General features: G+C 46.6%; 1 protein-coding gene and 1 long non-coding RNA gene across 23 annotated transcripts in view; one reads left to right on the top strand and one right to left on the bottom strand.

Moving 5' to 3' along the window:
- Window positions 1–584: 584 nt before the first annotated feature.
- LOC116270506 lies at window positions 585–15,365 on the bottom strand. The gene is made up of 3 exons (XR_004178548.1): window positions 14,927–15,365; window positions 14,008–14,158; window positions 585–790 (listed from the first exon to the last, which is right to left on the bottom strand). It is a non-coding gene; the product is annotated as an uncharacterized LOC116270506 (long non-coding RNA).
- A 25-nt stretch (window positions 15,366–15,390) lies between these two features.
- DOCK9 (dedicator of cytokinesis 9) overlaps window positions 15,391–19,435 on the top strand; it is a 299,896-nt gene continuing 295,851 nt past the window's right edge. For 13 of the 22 annotated variants that reach the window (XM_031655631.1, XM_031655627.1, XM_031655620.1 and 10 more), the window contains exon 1: window positions 17,052–17,224. In XM_031655631.1, the coding sequence (XP_031511491.1) occupies window positions 17,063–17,224 (162 nt within the window). In that variant the 5' untranslated portion in view covers window positions 17,052–17,062. Of the gene's footprint in view, window positions 15,605–16,962; window positions 17,225–19,435 lie in introns of those variants that run through there. The other 9 variants (XM_009192144.4, XM_003914024.5, XM_003914026.5 and 6 more) reach the window with 2 other exon arrangements.

The raw sequence follows: 19,435 nt of genomic DNA, 5'->3' as shown, positions 1-19,435 counted from the left end.
AGTAGAATTCTCTTTTGCATGTGCTAAAAACTGTGATTATGCGGTGTTGATAATGCACCTGACAGTTGGATATCACCTTATTTTAAAGCCTGCAGGCCCCTGAATCTTCAGTTCACTCATGTACTGTCAAAGACATGTGAAACGGCAAAGAGTGATCAAAGGACAGAGATCAAAGTTGGGGCTTTAAAAGTTATATTATTATTTTCATCGGTTAAACTCTATTCCTTCTTCGTATGAATGAAAGGGAGATCTGTGATTGGATTTCCACTGACTGCCACCCACTAATCCGTGTCACACGGACAACTTCAGCTGTAGCAGCTCAGGGTTGTCGGTGTAGATCTAAGCTGAGACTCAGCACGCTGAGAGGATGGGAGAAATTCAGCAGCTGCCAAAGGAGGGGCTGAGAAGGAGAAACGTTTCCATCAGGCTAATGAAACCTGTCAGCAACAGCAGGGGATCCAGAGCCTGTCCTCCCAGAATGCAAGAGGAGCGGAAAAGCGGCCAAGAAGAAAGAAGGGAGGAGGGGAGGAGGAAGAAACAAAGAATTCATAATTATACCAATTATAGCAGGAGTAGGAGGAGTTTGGCAGGAGGGGTGGTCATGAAACAAAAGAAAACAGTTAAAGTATGGTTCAACAATTGGCAAACTGCTGACTTTGTTCCCGGAACATTTCTCCCTGGGAGCAGCTTCTGCTGGGGCTGTGGTAGACGTCAATGTGCCTTAGGGTCCCTCTTCACCCTGGGAGGGGCGCTGGCAATGGGTTCAGATGGTCTGAAGTTTTTACAAAATCTGTGGAAGGAAAATATCGTAACTGCCGTCAGTTAAGCCTACTGTGTCTTTCCACCTCGGCTTCCCTCACGGAGAGTTTTGGGGTTAGTTAAGGGGAAGTTGAGTTAGGAAGGCACCATATTAACTGCACTTTACAAAGATGTTTTGGGACATTTCAATAAAAGCACATGAGAAACCATAAAGTCCTATTTTTTTTCTTTTGATACAGAATCTGGCTCTGTTGCCCAGGCTGGAGTGCAGTGGCACAATCTCGGCTCACTGCAACCTCTGCCTCCCGGGTTCAAGCGATCCTCCTGCTTCAGCCTCCCAAGTAGCTGGGATTACAGGTGCCCGTCACCAGGCCCAGCTAATTTATTGTATTTTTAGTAGAGACAGGGTTTCACCATGTTGGTCAGGCTGTCTCAAACTCCTGTCCTCAGGTGATCCACCCGCCTCGGCCTCCAAAAGTGCTGGGATTACAGGCATGAGCCAGGGCACCCAGACAATAGAGTCCTATTTAGACATACACAAATATAGCTTATTTTACAATCCTTATATTTATTTATTAAAGAAGGGAGAGAAAAATTAGGTAAAAAATAGTAGGATATGGAACAAAACAGTTAAGATGAGTGATTAAGTCAGGAGTTATTCTGACACTGAGAAGGAAAGTATAACACAAAACTTTCAGATCATACCAAAACCAATCCTTCATTACGAAGAAGGGAGATTCTGTTAGGAGAAATGAATGGTGAGATTATTTGAAATCTGAGTAATAAAGCGTTGTGAATTATATGAACTCACACAGAATTAAGCCTGGCATTGTGGCTCATGCCTGTAATCCCAGCACTTCAGGAGGCCAAGGTGGGAGGATTGCTTGATCTTAGGAGTTTGAGATCAGCCTGGGCAACACAGCAAGACCCTGTTTCTATGAAAAATAAAAAAATTAGTCGTGTGTGGTGTCATGTGCCTGTAGTCCCAGCTACCCAGGAGGCTGAGGTGGGAGGATTACTTGAGTACAGGAGGCCAAGGCTGCAGTGAGCCATGATCACGCTACTGCACTGCAGCCTGGGCAACAGCACGAGGCTCTGTCTTAAGAAAAAAAGATAAAGAAAACTAATTTAAAATATATGTGGGTTAAACATGAAATATTGACATTGGTAAGGAGAACATAAAACTCTAAAAATATTTTTTTTAATTGAGACACAGGGTCTTGCTTGGTTGCTGATATGGTTTGGCTGTGTCCCTATCCAAATCTCATCTTGAATTGTAGTTCGCATAATCCCCACATGTTGTGAGAGGGACCTGGTGGGAGGTAATTGACTCATGGGGGTGGTTTCCCTCATGCTGTTCTCGTGATAGTGAGTTCTCATGAGATCTGATGGTTATATAAGGGGCTTCCTCCTTCGCTCAGCTCTCATTTCTTCTTCTTGCTGCGGCCATGTGAAGAAGGATGTGTTTGCCTTTCCTTCTGCGATGACTGTAAATTTCCTGAGGCCTCCCCAGCCATGCTGAACTATGAGTCAATTAAACCTCTTTCCTTTATAAATTACCCAGTCTTGGATATGTCTTTGTTAGCAGCGTGAGAGTGGACTAACACAGTTGCCCAGGCTGGAGAGCAGTGTCCGGATCATTGCTCACCACAGTCTTGAACTCCTGGGCTCAGAGTATCTTCACGCCTCACCCTCCAAAGTAACTGGAACCACTGGCATGCACCACCATGCCTCGCTAATTTTTTGTTGCTCAGACTGGTCTCAAACTCCTGAACTCTAGCAATCCTTCTGCCTTGGCTTCCCAAAGTGCTGGGATTACAGGTGTGAGCCATTATGCCTGGCCTCCATAAAACTCTTAATATTCCAATACAATGAGGACGACAGACTAGGTAATGAATATTGACAATTTGAGGACACAGACACAGAAAAACTGAAAGTATCCTAAAATATTACAGCTCATACATAAAATAAATTTGTTAGTGCTTTCCTCAAATTTGACAAAATCTAAGAAAGTTACAAGACGTTACCAACAACTAGTTACTTTGATAGAAGTAGAAAGAAGCATTTCTAAACTATCAGTCATTTTAAAATGTCAACTACCAACACGTAAGTAAAGATAATTTTCTTTCTATTCTTTCCAAACAAAATATTACAAAACCATTGTCTTTTGAAGAGGCTATCAGAATGTCTGCAGGCAAAAATTATAAGGAAAAAAGCATTTTAGAGATGATTGAGAAAATTAGTTTATAAAAATACTATTTTTAAGGATTATGTGATGTTTGTGGTATTAAGTAGCTTAAAAATTATAATTTACGGTCAGGCACGGTGGCTCACCCCTGTAATCCCAGCACTTTGGGAGGCCAAGGCAGGCGGATCATGAGGTCAGGAGATTGAGACCATGCTGGCTAACATGGTGAAACTCGGCCTCTACTAAAAATACAAAAAATTAGCTAGGTGTGGTGGCGGGCGCCTGTAGTCCCAGCTACTTGGGAGGCTGAGGCAGGTGAATGGTGTGAACCCGGGAGGTGGAGCTTGCAGTGAGCCAAGATCGCACCACTGAGCTCCAGCCTGGGCAACAAAGCAAGACTCCGTCTCAAAAAAAAAAAAAAAAAAATTGTAATTTACATGATTTTTCTTATACTAAATATCTACTTTTGTACTCTAGTTGATATTTAAAACTTTGTGTTTTTTCAGGAGGACCCCAAGAAATTGCATATGATTCAGGCCACTTGACACAGGATTTGCCCATTCTCATAAATTTCTAGGTGTCCTGCCTTAAGAACAGCCCCTCTTCACACTCAGTGACTTTCATGCTCTCAACTTTTCTGCTATTCCCTTCTTGGAGATGTGTATATATGCATATATATAGTTTTATAATTTTTAATTGTGGTCAATACGCATACAATTTGCAACCTTAACTATTTTTTTTTTTTTAATGTATAGTTAGTGGCATTAAATACATTCACACTATTTTGGAACCGTCACCAGCATCCATCCACACAACTATTTTCATCTTGCAAAACTGAAGCTCTGTACCCATTAAACAACAGCTCTCAATTCTCCTCTCCCTCCAGCCTCTGGAAACCACCATGCTACTTTCTGTCTCTCTGAATTTGACTATTCTAGGTATCCCATAAAGTGGAATTATATACTATTTGTCTTTTTATGACTGTTCAATTTTTTTCTGATTCTCATTTCTTGTGTTGTTGAAGATGGCCCCCATCTATTTAAACTTTATATTTTTATTTTTACTACTGTGTTTTCTAGAAAAAAATTGTGTGAGTTTTGTTAAATAAATGTTTTCTAAAGGAAACGGGCTTTGAGTCCTGTTTCACCCAGTCAACTTAGGAAGACATTTATTTTTAAATCATGTGTAATTTTTGCCCAATTTCTGCTCTATTGGTTCATTGGAAAGATGTATCTACAGTGGAAATAATTAAGAAGAAAGCTTTAGTTACTTCCTCAGACATAGACTTCTTATCTGTGATGGGTTTTTTTTGTTTTTGTTTTTTTTTGAGACAGAGTCTTGCTCTGTTGCTCAGGCTGGAGTACAGTGGTGAGATTTTGGCTCACTGCGACCTCTGCCTCCGGGGTTCAAGTGATTCTCGTGCCTCAGTCTCCCAAGTAGCTGGGACCACAGGTGCCTGCCATCATGCCCAGCTAATTTTTGTATTTTTAGTAGAGACATGGTTTTGCCATGTTGGCTAGGCTGGTCTCGAAATCCTGACCTCAGGTTATCTGCCCACTTTGGCATCTCAAAGTGCTGGGATTATAAGAGCGAGCTACCGTGCCAGGCCCTGTGATGGTTAATTTTATGCGTCGACATGACTGGGCCACAGGATGCCAGGAAGCTAGTTAAACATGATTTCTGGGTATGGTTGTGAGGGTCTTTCTGGAAGAGAGGAGTATGTGAATGGGTGAACTGAGGAGAGCAGGTAGCCCAGTGTAGGTCAGTCTCTCGGCCTGACTGTCTGAGCGGGAACATTTGTCTTCCACCCTCAGTGCTACTGGTTCTCAGACCTTCAGACTTGGATTCAAATCTATACCATTGGCTTTCCTACTTGCAGGCCTTTGAACTACCTCATCAGCTTTTCTGGGTCTCTGGCACACAGATGGCAGATTATGGGACTGCCTAATAAATTCCATTCTCTCTATATATATAGATATTTATGTATATTTCTGTTTCTCTGTAGAACTGTCCGGAGCTGCGCGCCCCGGCCATAGCAAATAATAATTAATGATTAAAATGCCTGAGCTCTATTCCTTTCCACCTTCTACCTCCTCCCTAGATTTGTTGTTTCTCTTTTGTATCAACACCTCATAAAAGATGGCGCTCTTCCTTTTTTTTTTTTCCCTTCCCCCCCCCCCCCCCCCCGCGCCTGCCAAAGTTGTTACTTTGTAGCGCAGGCACCATCCCGCGCCCAGGAAAATTACCAACTGACAGCGCAGGCACAACATGACGGCCGACCAGAGAAACCAATACCTACTTGGTCACGCACTCTGCGTTGAGATCATCTCCGCCTCTGGCCCAACCCCTTCCCCTCCAAGTGTATATAAGGCACTGCATTACCGCCATTAAACGAGACTTGATCAGAGCACTGTCTTGTCTCCATTTCTCGTGTCTCTTGTCCCCCAAATTCCCACTCCCTCCTCCAGGGCCTGCTTCGACGATCCCGCGGGCCGGGATATAGAACCTTGACTAATACAACACCCAAGTCCCATTTTAGCCGTTTCCAAGAGATTTCAAGTTACTTAGGGACAAATTTCGATTGGTGTTTGTACACTTCATTTTTTTTTTTTTTTTTGGAGACGGAGTCTTAGTCTGTGGCCCAGGCTGGAGTACAGTGGTGCAATCTTGGCTCACTGTAAGCTCCGCCTCCCAGGTTCACGCCATTCTCCTGCCTCAGCCTCCTGAGTAACTGGGACTACAGGCACCCGCCATCACGCCCGACTAATTTTTTGTATTTTTAGTAGAGACGGGGTTTCACCATGTTAGCCAGGATGGTCTTGATCTCCTGACCTCGTGATCCACCCGCCTCAGCCTCCCAAAGTGCTGGGATTACAGGCGTGAGCCACCGTGCCCGGCCAACTTATCTTACAAGAATATATATATATATATTTTTGAGACGGAGTCTGGCTCTGTCGCCCAGGCTGGAGTGCAGTGGCCGGATCTCAGCTCACTGCAAGCTCCGCCTCCCGGGTTTACGCCATTCTCCTGCCTCAGCCTGCCGAGTAGCTGGGACTACAGGCGCCCGTCACCTTGCCCGGCTAGTTTTTTTGTATTTTTTAGTAGAGACGGGGTTTCACCATGTTAGCCAGGATGGTCTCGATCTCCTCACCTCGTGATCCGCCCGTCTCGGCCTCCCAAAGTGCTGGGATTACAGGCTTGAGCCACCGCACCCGGCAAGAATATTGTGGGAACTCATTTCATAAGGTAAAAATCATTTACATAACAGCACTTTAAGCTATTATTTTTGTGATTTTGCATTCACTGTTATTATGTCTGATCATTAGGTGATTGTATGTACTACAGAGATAAGAAGAGATTGTTGATATTTAATGGTGTTAAAGATAATTTTCACTCAACATCACTAACCAAATCTTTTATGAAATGATGACATGGCCGGGCGCCGTGGCTCATGCCTGTAATTCTAGCATTTTGAGAGGCTGAGGTGGGCGGTTCACTTGAGGTCAGGAGTTCAAGACCAGCCTGGCCACCACAGTGAAACCCAGTCTCTACTAAAAATACAAAAATTAGCTGAGTGTGGTGGTGGTCGCCTGTAATCCCAGCTACTCAGAAGGCTGAGGCAGGAGAATCACTTGAACCCTGAAGGCAGAGGCTGCAGTGAGCCAAGACTGTGCCACTGCACTCCAGCCTGGGTGACAGAGTGAGACTCTGTCTCAAAATAAATAAATAAATACATACATACACAAATGCATAAAAGCAAAATAAAAAAGAAATGATGAAATGGCAGGCTTAGGGTTTGCAGTATAAATTGTTACTGTGAGTATGAATGGTGTTCTGGATTATACAATATAGATAGATAAATGCAACAAGCCACACTGTTCACTCTTTTGCTGTCGTTTTCCTCACCCCAGTAAGAAACCCCGTGCCTATTAGCAGATATTTCCTACGTTTCCCTCCCTCCAGCCTCTGACACTACAAACCTACTTTCTGTCTTTATGGATTTGTTTATTCTGGGCTTTTACGTAAATACAGACGTACAATAAGTGGCCTTTTGTGTTTGGCTGCTTTCATTTAATGTTTTTAAAGTTCATACATGTTATGGCATAAATCAATACACACCCCTTTTTATCCCCTTTTTATACCTGAATAATATTCCATTGTATGAGTCCACCACTTTTTTTTTTTTTTTTTTTTGAGATGGAGTCTCGCTCTGTTGCCCAGGTTGGAGTGTGGTGGCGTGATGTTGGTTCACTGCAACCTCTGCCTCCTGGGTTCAAGCAATTCTCCTGCCTCAGCCTCCTGAGTAGCTGGGATTACAGGCATGCATCACCATGCCCAGCTAAATTTTTATATTTTTAGTAGACGGGGTTTCCCCATGTTGCCCAGGGTGGCCTCGAACTCCTGAGCTCAGATAATCTGCCTGCCTTCGCCTCACAAAGTGCTAGGATTACAGGCGTGAGACACTGCACCCGGCTGAGTCTACCACATTTTGTTTAACCATTTATCAATGGGCATATGGGTTATCTCCACATTTTGGCTGTTATGAATAACGCTGCTATAAACATGTAAACAAAACTTATGTACAAGTTTTTGTGTGAACATGTGTGTTTCAGTTCTCTTGGGTATGCACCTAGGAGTAGAATTATTGAGTCATATGATAACTCTATGTTTAATTTTTGGAGGAATTATTAAACTGTTTCCAAAGTGGCTGCTGCATTTTACAATGCAACCTCCAATGTACATAAGTTCTAATTTCTGCATATCCTCACCCATGTTTGTTTTTGTTTGTCTTTTTTTGAGACAGAGTTTCGCTCTTGTTGCCCAGGTTGGAGTGCAATAGCGTAATCTTGGCTCACTGCAACCTCCGCCTCCTGAGTTCAAGCGATTCTCCTGCCTCAGCCCCCTGAGTAGCTGGGATTACAGGCATGCACCACCATGCCTGGCTATTTTTTCTTTATTTGTAGTAGAGACGGGGGTTTCACCATGTTGGCCAGGCTGGTCTCGAACTCCTGACCTTGTGATCCATCTGTCTCCGCCTCCCAAAGTGCTGGGATTCAGGTATGAGCCACCACACCCAGCCTGTTTGTCTTTCATTATGGCCATCCTAGAGCATGTGAAGTGGTATCTCATGGTTTTAATCTGCATTTTTCAATCACTAATGATATTGAGCATCTTTTCATGTGTTTATTGGCCATTTGTGTATCTTTGGAGAAATGTCTGCTCAGATGACTTATCCATCTTAAAATTTGGTTATTTTACTTTTTATTATTGAAGTGCAAGAGGTTTTTATATATTCTGGATATTAGACCCTTATCAGATACATGATTAGCAAATATTTTTCTCCTATTCTGTGGGTTTTCTCACTTTCTTTCTTTTTTTTTTAGACAGAGTTTCCCTCTTGTTGCCCACGCTGGAGTGCAATGACCCAATTTTGGCTCACTGCAACCTCCACCTCCCAGGTTCAAGCGATTCTCCTGCCTCAGCCTCCCAAGTAGCTAGGATTATAGTCGCGCGCCACCACGCCTGGCTAATTTTTTGTATTTTTAGTAGAAACAGGGTTTCACCATGTTAGCCAGGCTGGTCTCAAACTCCTGACCTCAGGTGATCTGCCTGCCTCAGCCTCCCAAAATGCTGGGATTACAGGCATGAACCACACTGCGCCTGGCCTATTCCGTTGTTTTCTAGCTTTCACTGATGTTGAGCTGTCTGTCATTCATCTTTGTGAGCAGTCTGTGTTTACATTCATGATCTTCTCTTTGGTTCTGCAGATTCATTATGATGCATCTAGGTATGGATTTCCTCTTATTTCTCTCTCTTACTATTTCATGTTAGATTTTTTTCACTTTTCCTCCATTTCTTTCCACTCTTTCCTCATATCTTCCATCTGATTCTCTGTCCTGCATTCTGGATTGTTGCAGACTGGGTACTCCATAAACAGATGCTGAGATGAAGTTTGGGGTGATGTTTATTAGGAATCAACACCTGTGAAGGGAAAGAGGAGGATCCAGGTGTGTGCAGAGAGAGAAGTTGAACAGTGATGCAGGCTTGACCAAGCACTTGCCCACCCACCAGAGAGCTTTGGAATCAAATCGTCTATCAGAGTTTTCCCACATCAGCCTGAAACCGCCGCAACTTTCAGCTCCTACTTTATTCCTTCACGCAGTGAGTTTCCCTGGCAAGTATGTGATTACTGGTGAGGTGCTTTCTGCAGCAGAAGCAGACGCAGACCCTGATGGAGTTGGCAGTCGAGGTTGTCCTTTTTACTTCCTGGGCAACAAGCTTTTCCTTGCAGGGGGACCTAGGTGGTGAACCTCTGCATCTACCCATGCATTATTCCTTCTGATCTTTTATTTTTACTAGTTCTTTCTTTAGCTGCCCCACTCTGATTTTAACCTGTTTGTTGAATTTTCTCAATGAAAGATTTTCTTTTGTCAAGAACTATTTACATATAAATGTATCTTAATAGTGATTATTCTAAAGATGGAGTAGGGAGCACGCACTGAGCTGTGTCGGGCAATACTGGCACTCTTAGATGGAGGGTCCTAGGAGCAAACAAGCTAAACAGAGTCTCTGGGTCACGATGGGCTTCAGCTTCACTGAGAGCGTACAAGAGCCCTCTGGGGAGTCACGGGGCAGGGCCATGCATTCTGGGAAGCACCAGACTTAGCACAGTCTGGACACCTGCCCAGGCTGTGTCCTAGCATGTTTGGCTAAGATGTTGCAGGATTGTCTTGAACTTTCTGAAATCAACTCTTTGTTTGGGAAGCCTTGGCTCCTTTTACTGAAGACTGCTACTTGGAAAGCAAGTTCTAGGTGCTAGATGTGCTCATTACTATGAAAGTGACTGCTTGTAGGACACTTTAGTGGATGGAACTAGAAATTACATGTATGTACACACACACACACACACACACACAGAGTAGTGTGCTGATGAATGTTCAACAGTTGGCTCTCTGGGGAAAAATAAATCCCTGATTTGTAGCATTTACCAATTTCCTTGGTGATAATACTCCCATCTTTGTCAATCTAAAAGTCAGTTTAATATCAGCCTGCTGCAAAATACTTGAAAATTGAGCTGGTGTAGGCCAGTGGCATACCACTGATGTGATATGTATGGACCTATCTCTCTTTCTCTCTGTCATCTATCTATTAAAACTCATGAGTTTATACTGATATCCGCAAAGCCAATCCAACACCACAGGGTTTATTCTTTCCTTCTTCCTTCCATATTTTTAAATCCTTTCTCTGACAGTGAGAAACCCACTTCCCATTATCAAGAATATATTACTTATTTTCTCAGTCTTGAAATATACAGAAATTCATTTCAGAATGTCTAGTTCATACATCTGCAAATTAAACAAACAAAAACAGCCAGCTTACCAGAGTTCAATACTCTTTTGAGTTCTTTAGGTTAAAGATCTAATGGCATATAGTTCATACGCTTTGTTCAAACTTACTGGGGTTTGTTCTTTAAAAAATGTTTTGACATTAGTGTGGTTACATTATTCATTATATAGGTCTATGTGTTCGTTTGTATTCCATTTTAGAGTTTTCTTTTTTTTTTTTTTTTCCTTGAGATGGAGTCTTGCTCTGTCGCCAGGCTGGAGCGCAATGGCCCGTTCTCGGCTCACTGCAACCTCCGCCTTCCAGGTTCAAGCGATTCTCCTGCCTCAGCCTCTCAAGAAGCTGGGATTACAGGTGTGTGCCACCACGTCCACCTAATTTTTGTATTTTTAGTAGAGACGGGGTTTCACCATGTTGGTCGGGATGGTCTTGATCTCTTGACCTTGAGATCTGCCCGCCTCCACCTCCCAAAATATTGGGATTACAGGCATGAGCCACCGCGCCTGGCTGAGTTTTCTTCATTGTTAATTTTATGTTCTGCCTTATTTTTTTGAATATGTAAAACATTAATATCAAAAAGTTAGAATTGTACAGAAAAGTGTATTCAGAGAAGTATTACTCACCCTTTGTTCCCCATTCCTCCTTTTCTTTCTGCTTTGTTCCCACCTAACGTTTGAAGGTGACAAATTTAGTGATCTCTAGCTATCCTTCCTGTGTGGGTTGGGGGATTTTGGTAGAAATAAGCAGATACTAGCATACTTTCCCCTATATTTTACCCAAAGACAGCATAGTTCAATTGCTTTTTTTTCCTTTTTAAAACAACATATCCTGAAAATCATTTCACATATATTAATACACATCTTTCTCATTCATTTTCTCAGTTGAATAATATCTCTTTATGTGTATGCACCACTTTTGCTCTATTTCCAATATTTGGGTATTTAGATATTTTCCAATATTTTGCCATTATAAATAATGCTTCAATGAATAACCCGGTGCATAATATTTTCTTTTTGTTTAAGGTGTATTTTCACAGAAAACTCCCAGTAGTGGGATTGCTGGCACAAATGGCAAATGCATACATTGTGTTATCAGATATTGCCATATGCCACTGCATAGCAGTTGTGTCGCCTTCCATCTCTACCAGTGATGTGTGACAGTGCCTGTTTCCCAAAAGCCTTTCCACATGAAGTGTGATACCTTACAATTTTTCCAATTTGGTGAGAAATTGTATACCAGTGTAGTTTTCATTTGCATTTCTTACATCATAAATGAGGTCAAACACCTTTTCATATGTTTACCAGCCATTTTATATCTTTTCTGTGAATTGTTTGGTAATGAGTTTTGCCCATTTTCCTATTGAGTGTTTGGCCACCTTCCTGCTTAAATTTTGAAAGTCAGCAGGAGAATCTTCAAGAGCCTACAGTGAAGTCAAAGTGTCTGCTACTCCAGGTGTGGTCTGTGGGTGAGCAGCATCTGATTTAGGAGCTTGACATCACCTGGAATTTGTTAGCCCTGTCGGATCTTGGGCACCACACCTGACCGTCTCAATTAGAACCTGCATTTTAACAAGATCCACAGGTGACTTACACACATAATAAAGTGTGACATGCCCTGGTCTCAGCTAGATCTCAAAGACCTCATATTCCATTTCCTCTAGGAATGTCTCCTGAGTCAAACAGAAGTGAAAGAGGGGATTACATTTCTCCAGTAACATGAACCCTAAGTGGTATCTGGAAACGTATGTGTTAGATTAATTGTAATACCTTTCCCAGATGCTCTGCCTTGAAAGGTTGTGTTTTCTGCTTATCTAGTGGAATAAACAAATTTGTTTAAAAAAAAAAAAAAAAAAAAGTTTTTAGGTTGGTGCAAAAGTAATTGCAGTTTTTGCCACTAAAATAAAAGACGCAATTACTTTTGCATCAACCTAATAAATGACGTATAAAGGCAGTGAATGTTCATTACAAAATTCAGTCAGGCCGGGCACAGTGGCTCCCACCTATAATCCCAGAACTTTGGGAGGTCAAGGTAGGAGGACTACTTGAGCTCAGAAGTTTGAGACCAGCCTGGGCAACATAGTGAGAACCTGTCTCGACAAATGGTAAAAAAAATTAGGTGGGCATGGCGGCATGCACCTGTCCTCTGAGCTACTTGGGAGGGTGAGCTGGGAGGATTGCTTGAGCCCAGGAGTTCCAGGCTGCAGTGAGCTGTGATGGCACCACTGCTCTCCTTCCTGGGCAACAGCAAGAATCTGTCTCAAAAGAAAAAAAAAAAAAAATTAAAATTCAATCAATGCAAGGATAAAATAAAGAGCGAAAGTCCCCTTTCACACTTCCCTGTATGTGACAGTGCACAGGAGTGCCTCCTTTTTATGGGTCACTTGTTATTTTTGCTAAAAACAGACATGCTCTTTCAAGATATAACCGGAAGAGATTTTAAACTAATTATATGTTATTAAGACACATACAAATCCTAAAGCAAACTTAACAAGGAAATGATGTAGTAAGAGGTTATCATTAAGCATGGGTAACACTTGAATTATAAATTTGCGTGTAGTACAGTCATTTATATGCAAATTTCAGAACTGGCTGCAATTATATTTCATCTCCACTACCTACTAGTTTCATTTTCAACAGAAAGAAAAGCTTTCTTCCTATAGTTTGGAAAAACAAAGATGAGGTTACTCCATCAAGCTAATGTAGGTGGGTGTATCTTCTACCATATCTGAGACATCATCCACCCAGCCCAGCCAGAGGTCAGCCTCATCCCAGGTAGACAGGTAGCACCCTCTTTTGGGCTGATGCTCTGTCCCTCTGTAGGTATGACTTCTCTCTGAGAAACAGTGATGCCAAAAGAACTCACACAATTCCAGGCCCACTCTGGTGGAAATTTTAAAAATAGCCTTTGGCCAGCATGTTGGTTTCCCAGGACTGCTGTAACAAAGCTCCACAAACTGGGTGACTTAGAACAACAGAATTGCTTCGATCACCGTTCTAGAGGCTAGAAGTCTGAAATCAAGGTGTCAGCAGGCCATGCTCCCTCTGACAACTTTAGCGAAGGATCATTCCTTGCCTCTTCCAGCTTCTGGTGGTTCCCAGTGATCCTTGCTGTTCTGTGGCTTGCAGGTGTGCAGTATTCTCCTTCCTACCTTTGTTGTCACATAGTATTTTTCCTTTGTGTATGTATTTGTGTCTCTTCTTATAAAGACACCATTCAGGCCGGGCGTGGTGGCTCACGCCTGTAATCCCACTACTTTGGGAGGCTGAGGTGGGCGGATCACCTGAGGTCAGGAGTTTGAGACCAGCCTGGCCAACATGGTGAAACCCCCGTTTCTACTAAAAATACAAAAAATTAGCCAGGCGTGGTGACAGGTGCCTGTAATCCCAACCTCCTGGGAGGCAGAGGCTGCAGTGAGTCGGGACTGCACCATGGCACTCCAGCCTGGGCAACAGAGGCTCCATCAAAACAAACACACACACACACACACACACACCATTCGTATGGAATTAGGGCCCACTTATTCCAGTAGGACCTCAACTTAAGTTGGTTACATCTGCAAAGACGTATTTCCCAATAAGGCCACATTCACAGGTACTGGGTTTGGAACTTCAATATATCTTTTGGGGGAGTACAATTCAACCCAGAACAGTAGGGACCAAGTTTCTGCTGAAACTTTAACACTAGAAATGTCCCATTTGTTATCAATAACACTTTACCAGGAAGAAGAAGCTCCACTCTGGGTTGCTGGGTGAATCCATCTTCCTGGGTTTAGTTCGCGTTTCCATGCCTCCTTGTCTGTCAGAACCTGTGCTTGGTTAGACATCACCAATGACTACTGTTGGCACATTGTGTGTTGTTCTCTGCTTCCTAAATGAAAATATGCCAATTCTAGAATATACTGAATCAGCAAGCAAGTACAGAATTTAGGAGTGGTAGAGATATGGATAAAATTGGTAGGTTTGGGGAACTCCTCACTTTCCAGATATACATATATTTAAATAAAATTTATGGTAGGCCATTGTTTTGGACTGAGCTCCTGAACTAGGCCCCAACAGACCAAACTAAAATGAAGCCACAGTATTAAGTGCAACATAACTAAACAGAGACTTTAAAAAACAGGAAAATCCCCAAAAGGGCCAGTTTTCTAAAAACCAGGAGATTCATAGCAACCAGTGAAACGGGGCCCAGTCAGCCTGAGCCAGCTAAGGCAGCCCCCTCTGCTTTAACCCATAAAGGAGAGTAACCTGATGTTACCTAATGTGCTTTCTGCACTATACTTTTCCCTTGTTCCTGCTTAAGTTACCTTAATAAAACCCAGCTGTTCTTCCATTCTCACAGAGCTCCTGTCTATTTTGTAGTCAGAATGCTGCCTGGCTCATGAATTGCTACTAGAAGCCAATCAGATCTTCAAAACCATTTGTTGAAATTTTGTTCTTTAGACTACACACACACACTCTCATCATATAGCTCTTTAAAAAAGAAAAGAAGAAAAGAAAAAAGAATATAAAACCCTACAACCTTAGGTGCTTTTGTTGTTTTTAATTTAAAAAGACAAAATTGTTCGACTTGTATAGAAGTAGATACAGCTTAGAGAGCCAAGGTAACAAAAGGGGAAAAGTTTGTGTTGTCTGGTACCTTTGAGGGAGTCAGAAGCCTAAAGGGAGGCTCTGATGTATGATTCTCAGAAGACAACTGTTGTCAACAGTTCAGATGAGAACTGAGCGGCCACACTCCTGCAGCTGAAAGGCGTCAATGCGAGCTGAGTTGCTCTTGAACAGTGCGTTCGCCGGGGAGGCAGGGAAAGGCTGGCTTGCACCTGCTCTGTCACCCAGCTCCACTCTTAGGACAGAAGAGGTCTGGAAAACGTCTAGGCCATTCCTCATTTCACAGAGGAGGAAATGGGTTAGTGTGTAATTGTTTTTATTATCACACTTGTTTTATCTTCCCATCTGTCAGGCTCACTCAATGCTACATCCTGCAGTCCCCACCAGTCCCCACCCACTGGGGAAACAATCCGATCCTGCAAGCAATTATTGAGTGCTGACGGCATGCCTCACCTCCAGACCTGCCCATTAAACCAAGAAGGGAGGTGTTTTGCTTTCCGCGCTAGATCGGTATTTTCCCCTACCACTTTAAGATTACGCTTCAGGCCAGTGTTAGGCTTTCTGGTGGGGTGGGAAGCGACAGGCGGCCTCCTCCACCGCAGTGATGGCGGCTATGAAACCTCTGGGTACTGGGGCCGGAGACGCGGCAGGGATTCTCCCAAAACTGGGTTTTCAAGGCTACCGCGCTCTACGGAGGCCGACCCCGCAGGTAAGGAACTGTCCACCGGGAAGCAACGGGCGTGGCGTGAGCAGCCCGACCAATCAGCAGAGCCGCCCTTCAGTCAGGCTCCCCGCCCGGGGTGCCCGCCCAGTCCCCAACCACTGAGCATGCGCCGCGGGCCTGGCGCAAATCCTCGCCTGGCGCGCCCTCTCCGCGGCCCCGGGAGGGTTAGGCTGCGCCGGGCTTCCTCAGAGAGACAGAGAGGGAGCCGGGGCGGCAGGGGACCCTTAGGGACGGGAAAGCGGTTAGGGTGTTGGGGGGAAAGTCCCTCACAGGGTGGCTGTCGCTAGCGGCCGCCAGCTCTGCGTCACGGTGGGCTCGCAAGCCGGCGCATCCCGGTTTCCTTGGGACCCCGCCTGGCGGTCCGGCGCGGAGGGGCGGCAGACCGGTTAAATCGGCCCCTGTGAGGGCTGCCGTGTCACCTGAGCCCCTTCCAGGCCGTTGTCCTCAGGTTACAGGCGACATAATCGAGGCTCCGAAGTTTTGCCCACGTCCAAGGTGAAGCAGCTGGCCGTCCCGGCAGGTCGGAGTCTGGGAGTCTCCCACGCCTGGCCCGGCCCAGCCGTCATTCTCCCGCCGGGAGCTCCGTGCCTCCCGGGACCGAACGGTGGGGAGGCCGAGGCGCCATCACGAGCGCGCGGCGCTCCGCGCCAGGTCCCGAGCAGGGACGCTCCGTCCAGGTCCGCCCGGCCGGCTGGGGGTGTCGATCGGTGCCGCGTAAAGGCTACTTTCCTGAGACCTCCGTCCCCGCAGAGGCCCCGGGAGCAGAGCGGGGCGTGGTGCACCGAGCCCAGACCCTCCCGGTGACATCGGGGTCCCCTCGAGCGCAGCCGGGCTCCCTGGGCAGGAAACCCGGCTCTGAGACCGCGCATCGTCCAGCCTCGGCTGTGCGCCCTCTTGGTGGCGTGCGCAGTCCCCTCCTCGGGTCTTAGGACGTGCGACCCGAAGCGGAGGCAACCCCGACCCCCCCCACCTTCCCCGCTGAGGGTCTCGCGCGAAACGCCACCCCTGCCAGTCTGGCAGCCTAGCTCCAGCGCCGGGCCGCGCCGACCTGCCTGGCCCGCCGTCCCGCCGTCCCGCCGCGCCGGCCCCTCCTCCGCCCTCTGGGCGCCCCGCCCCGCCCGCGCCGCGCCGGACACCCCGCCCCGAGGAGGCGGCCCGGCGAGCGGTCGCCGAGGGAGGCTGGTGGCATGGGGGAGCCGCCGCCGCCACACGCACGGTCACCCGGGCGGGCCGGGCGCTGTTTGCGGTAATCACTTGGGGGCCGCGGACGTCCCGGAACGCTAGGGCAATGGCTTCGCGCAGAGCACCAGCTGAACGACAGCCAGCTGAAACAGACAGAGAGCAGGCAACAGCAGCATAAGGAGCAGCAGGCAGGAGCAGACCGGAGCGCCGAGAGCACCTAGCTGCTGCCGCAACCAGGCCGGAGCCGCGAGGAACAGGCATATGAAACGGAAAGGAAAGTGGAAGTGGCAGGAGCCACGGAAGGATCGCAGCCATAACGCCTCGGCGGAGACTCGGAAGTTCACCCGGGCGCTGAGTAAGCCGGGCACGGCGGCCGAGCTGCGGCAGAGCGTGTCTGAGGTGGTGCGCGGCTCCGTGCTCCTGGTGAGTGCGGGACGACCGCGGGCCGGGGGAGGGAGGAGGGGGCGCAGGCAGCTGCGGGCCCGGGCCGGGCGCCTCTTAGTCGGCAGGGCTGAGGCGGAGCGGCAGACCGTGCTGGGTCCGCGGAATCAAGAGGTGGGGCGGGCGGGAGGGGGCTGGACAGGGAAGAAGAGAAGGTCCTGGAGGGGCTGCAACTCCCAGACCCCTCTAGGCCACCCAAGATTCTGTCCCCATAGCTGCCCCCTTCCTCCTGGGAAATTTCCGCGGAGTGACGTCGCCCTCTCACTCTTTTCACCCCGCTTTCTCCCAATTTACCTGCTTTCTGTCAACTGGGAAATTACACTCTCCCCCCTCCCCCGCATCCCTCCCCCAGCCTCCTTCTCCTCCAGTGTTTTGGAGGGGCGCAGGGGAATTGAGATGGGGCTTCCTCATCCAGTCTGCGCTCAGGGTGGGAGATGCCCCTGCGAACGCTTTGAGTGGGCTGAACTCCAGGAGGGAAGGGCTTCGGCATTCTCTCCTGCGCCCCGTCCCCCCTCCCCAAGCCGGTATCCTGAAGTTTGGCTGCCTTTTAGGGAAGCTTGGGGGGCATGATGGGAACCCTCGCTAATTTAGCATTGGTGCAAATTCCTGTGACCTTTGGGGGTTCGAAGCAAGCAAAGCAAGCAACCCAAAATGAATCTGCACGTGGCAGAACGTCTTTAGAGAATAGGCCTCTGGGTGTGAGGAAGATGAAGTTTTCTATTAAGTTTTTCACAGCCAGTGCTGGTTCTGCTGTATTTGGAAACGCACTGCAATAATTTAGAATAGTCAGGTTCACCTGCATGGTGCGGGAGTGGAGCGACGTTTGAGCAGGAGCGAGCTCTGCCGGGCAGCTGGAAACTTTTAGCAGCCCCTTGCGTTGCCGCCGGCATTTGTTTTCTTGAAACGGGCTTGTTTGTGGGTGGGTGTGACTTGTGGTGTTTGTTGGAACAGTGCAAGAAGATGGGCCTTGGAAGTGGTTGTCTGGGCTTTGTGGCGCGGTGTGTTGGGGAGTGTCGGGGCAGAGTGCCGGGCCCCTTAACACAGGGGCGGATGCATCATTTTGGTGGCAGATCGATGCCCTTCATGGGCAGACACAAAATTGCGTGAATGACGTTTGTGGAGATTGGAGATGAAACTTCGCTGATTTCTGTGTCCAGTTTGCTCAGTTTGAATTTTCTCTCGATTGCTAGCTCTGCCAACTCACTCCAGATTTCTCAAACTCCAGTTTGATCCGTAGTAAACAGGGATTTAATTTTTCTATTTTAGGGAAGTCGATTAGGTAAGGAGTAGAGCAGGAATTGGGAATAGACCAGAACCTGGTCATCTCTTCCATGACCAGCTAACTTCTGTATGGCTTCCTGCATCTTCCTGACTTTTGCCAGTGCATGTTAAGGATAAAGCCTGCAACTTCTTTGTCATCTTTTCTGTTCTCACACAAAACTCGGTTCCTTTATCTGGGGTCTGCCGTGGTCATCAGGGATTTGAGGCAGAACAACAGTAAATAAAGTGTGCTAGTGTGCCATGATTTCCAAGGTGCTGCAGGTACTGGTTTAATAAGTCGTGCTGGTGGAGCCCAGGAGTGCCGGTGCAGACACAACACTGCTGATATACAGTGGTCCCCGAATATCCCCTTCCTGTCGGAGAATGGCCTACTAATGGTGACCTAGGAGTGTCCATTCCCACATGTGACGGCCTGCCAACTGTGTTATGTCATGATACTTTAGTAGTACATCCGTTTTCCCTGGACACCCTTATGCATGAAGAGCCAGATGGCCTGGCTGTTGTCTTAACTGTTAGTCTTGTCTGTCTGTGGTCACTTGTCTGACAAAAGCTGTGATGGAACAGATACAAAATGCAGGGAAGCGGGTGGGCTTGCTCTGGCATGTGAGGGCGCCTGACTGAATGGGAAATAGGAAATGCATTGTGATGGTTCTGAATTGCAGAAGGAAGAATCTGGGAGGGCCTACAGATACTAAAAATTACCCACACACCTCATCCCCCCACCTCCTGCCTGGTACTCTGCCACTGCCTACTTCCTCTCATGGCTCCAGTGTCAGGGAGCCACAGCAGGTGCACCTGCCGCATAAGTTCTGGCCCGGCTTCGTTGTATGAAGGTCTGAGAGGTGAGGTAAGGTAACCCTGGACTTCTCAGGAGGCAGAGCAGCAACCCGTGGTCTGTGAATCTGTCCTTAG

This window comes from Papio anubis, chromosome 15, assembly GCF_008728515.1.
Source record: "Papio anubis isolate 15944 chromosome 15, Panubis1.0, whole genome shotgun sequence".
Classification (NCBI taxonomy): domain Eukaryota; kingdom Metazoa; phylum Chordata; class Mammalia; order Primates; family Cercopithecidae; genus Papio; species Papio anubis.
This window is presented reverse-complemented; position numbering and strand designations above follow the sequence as displayed.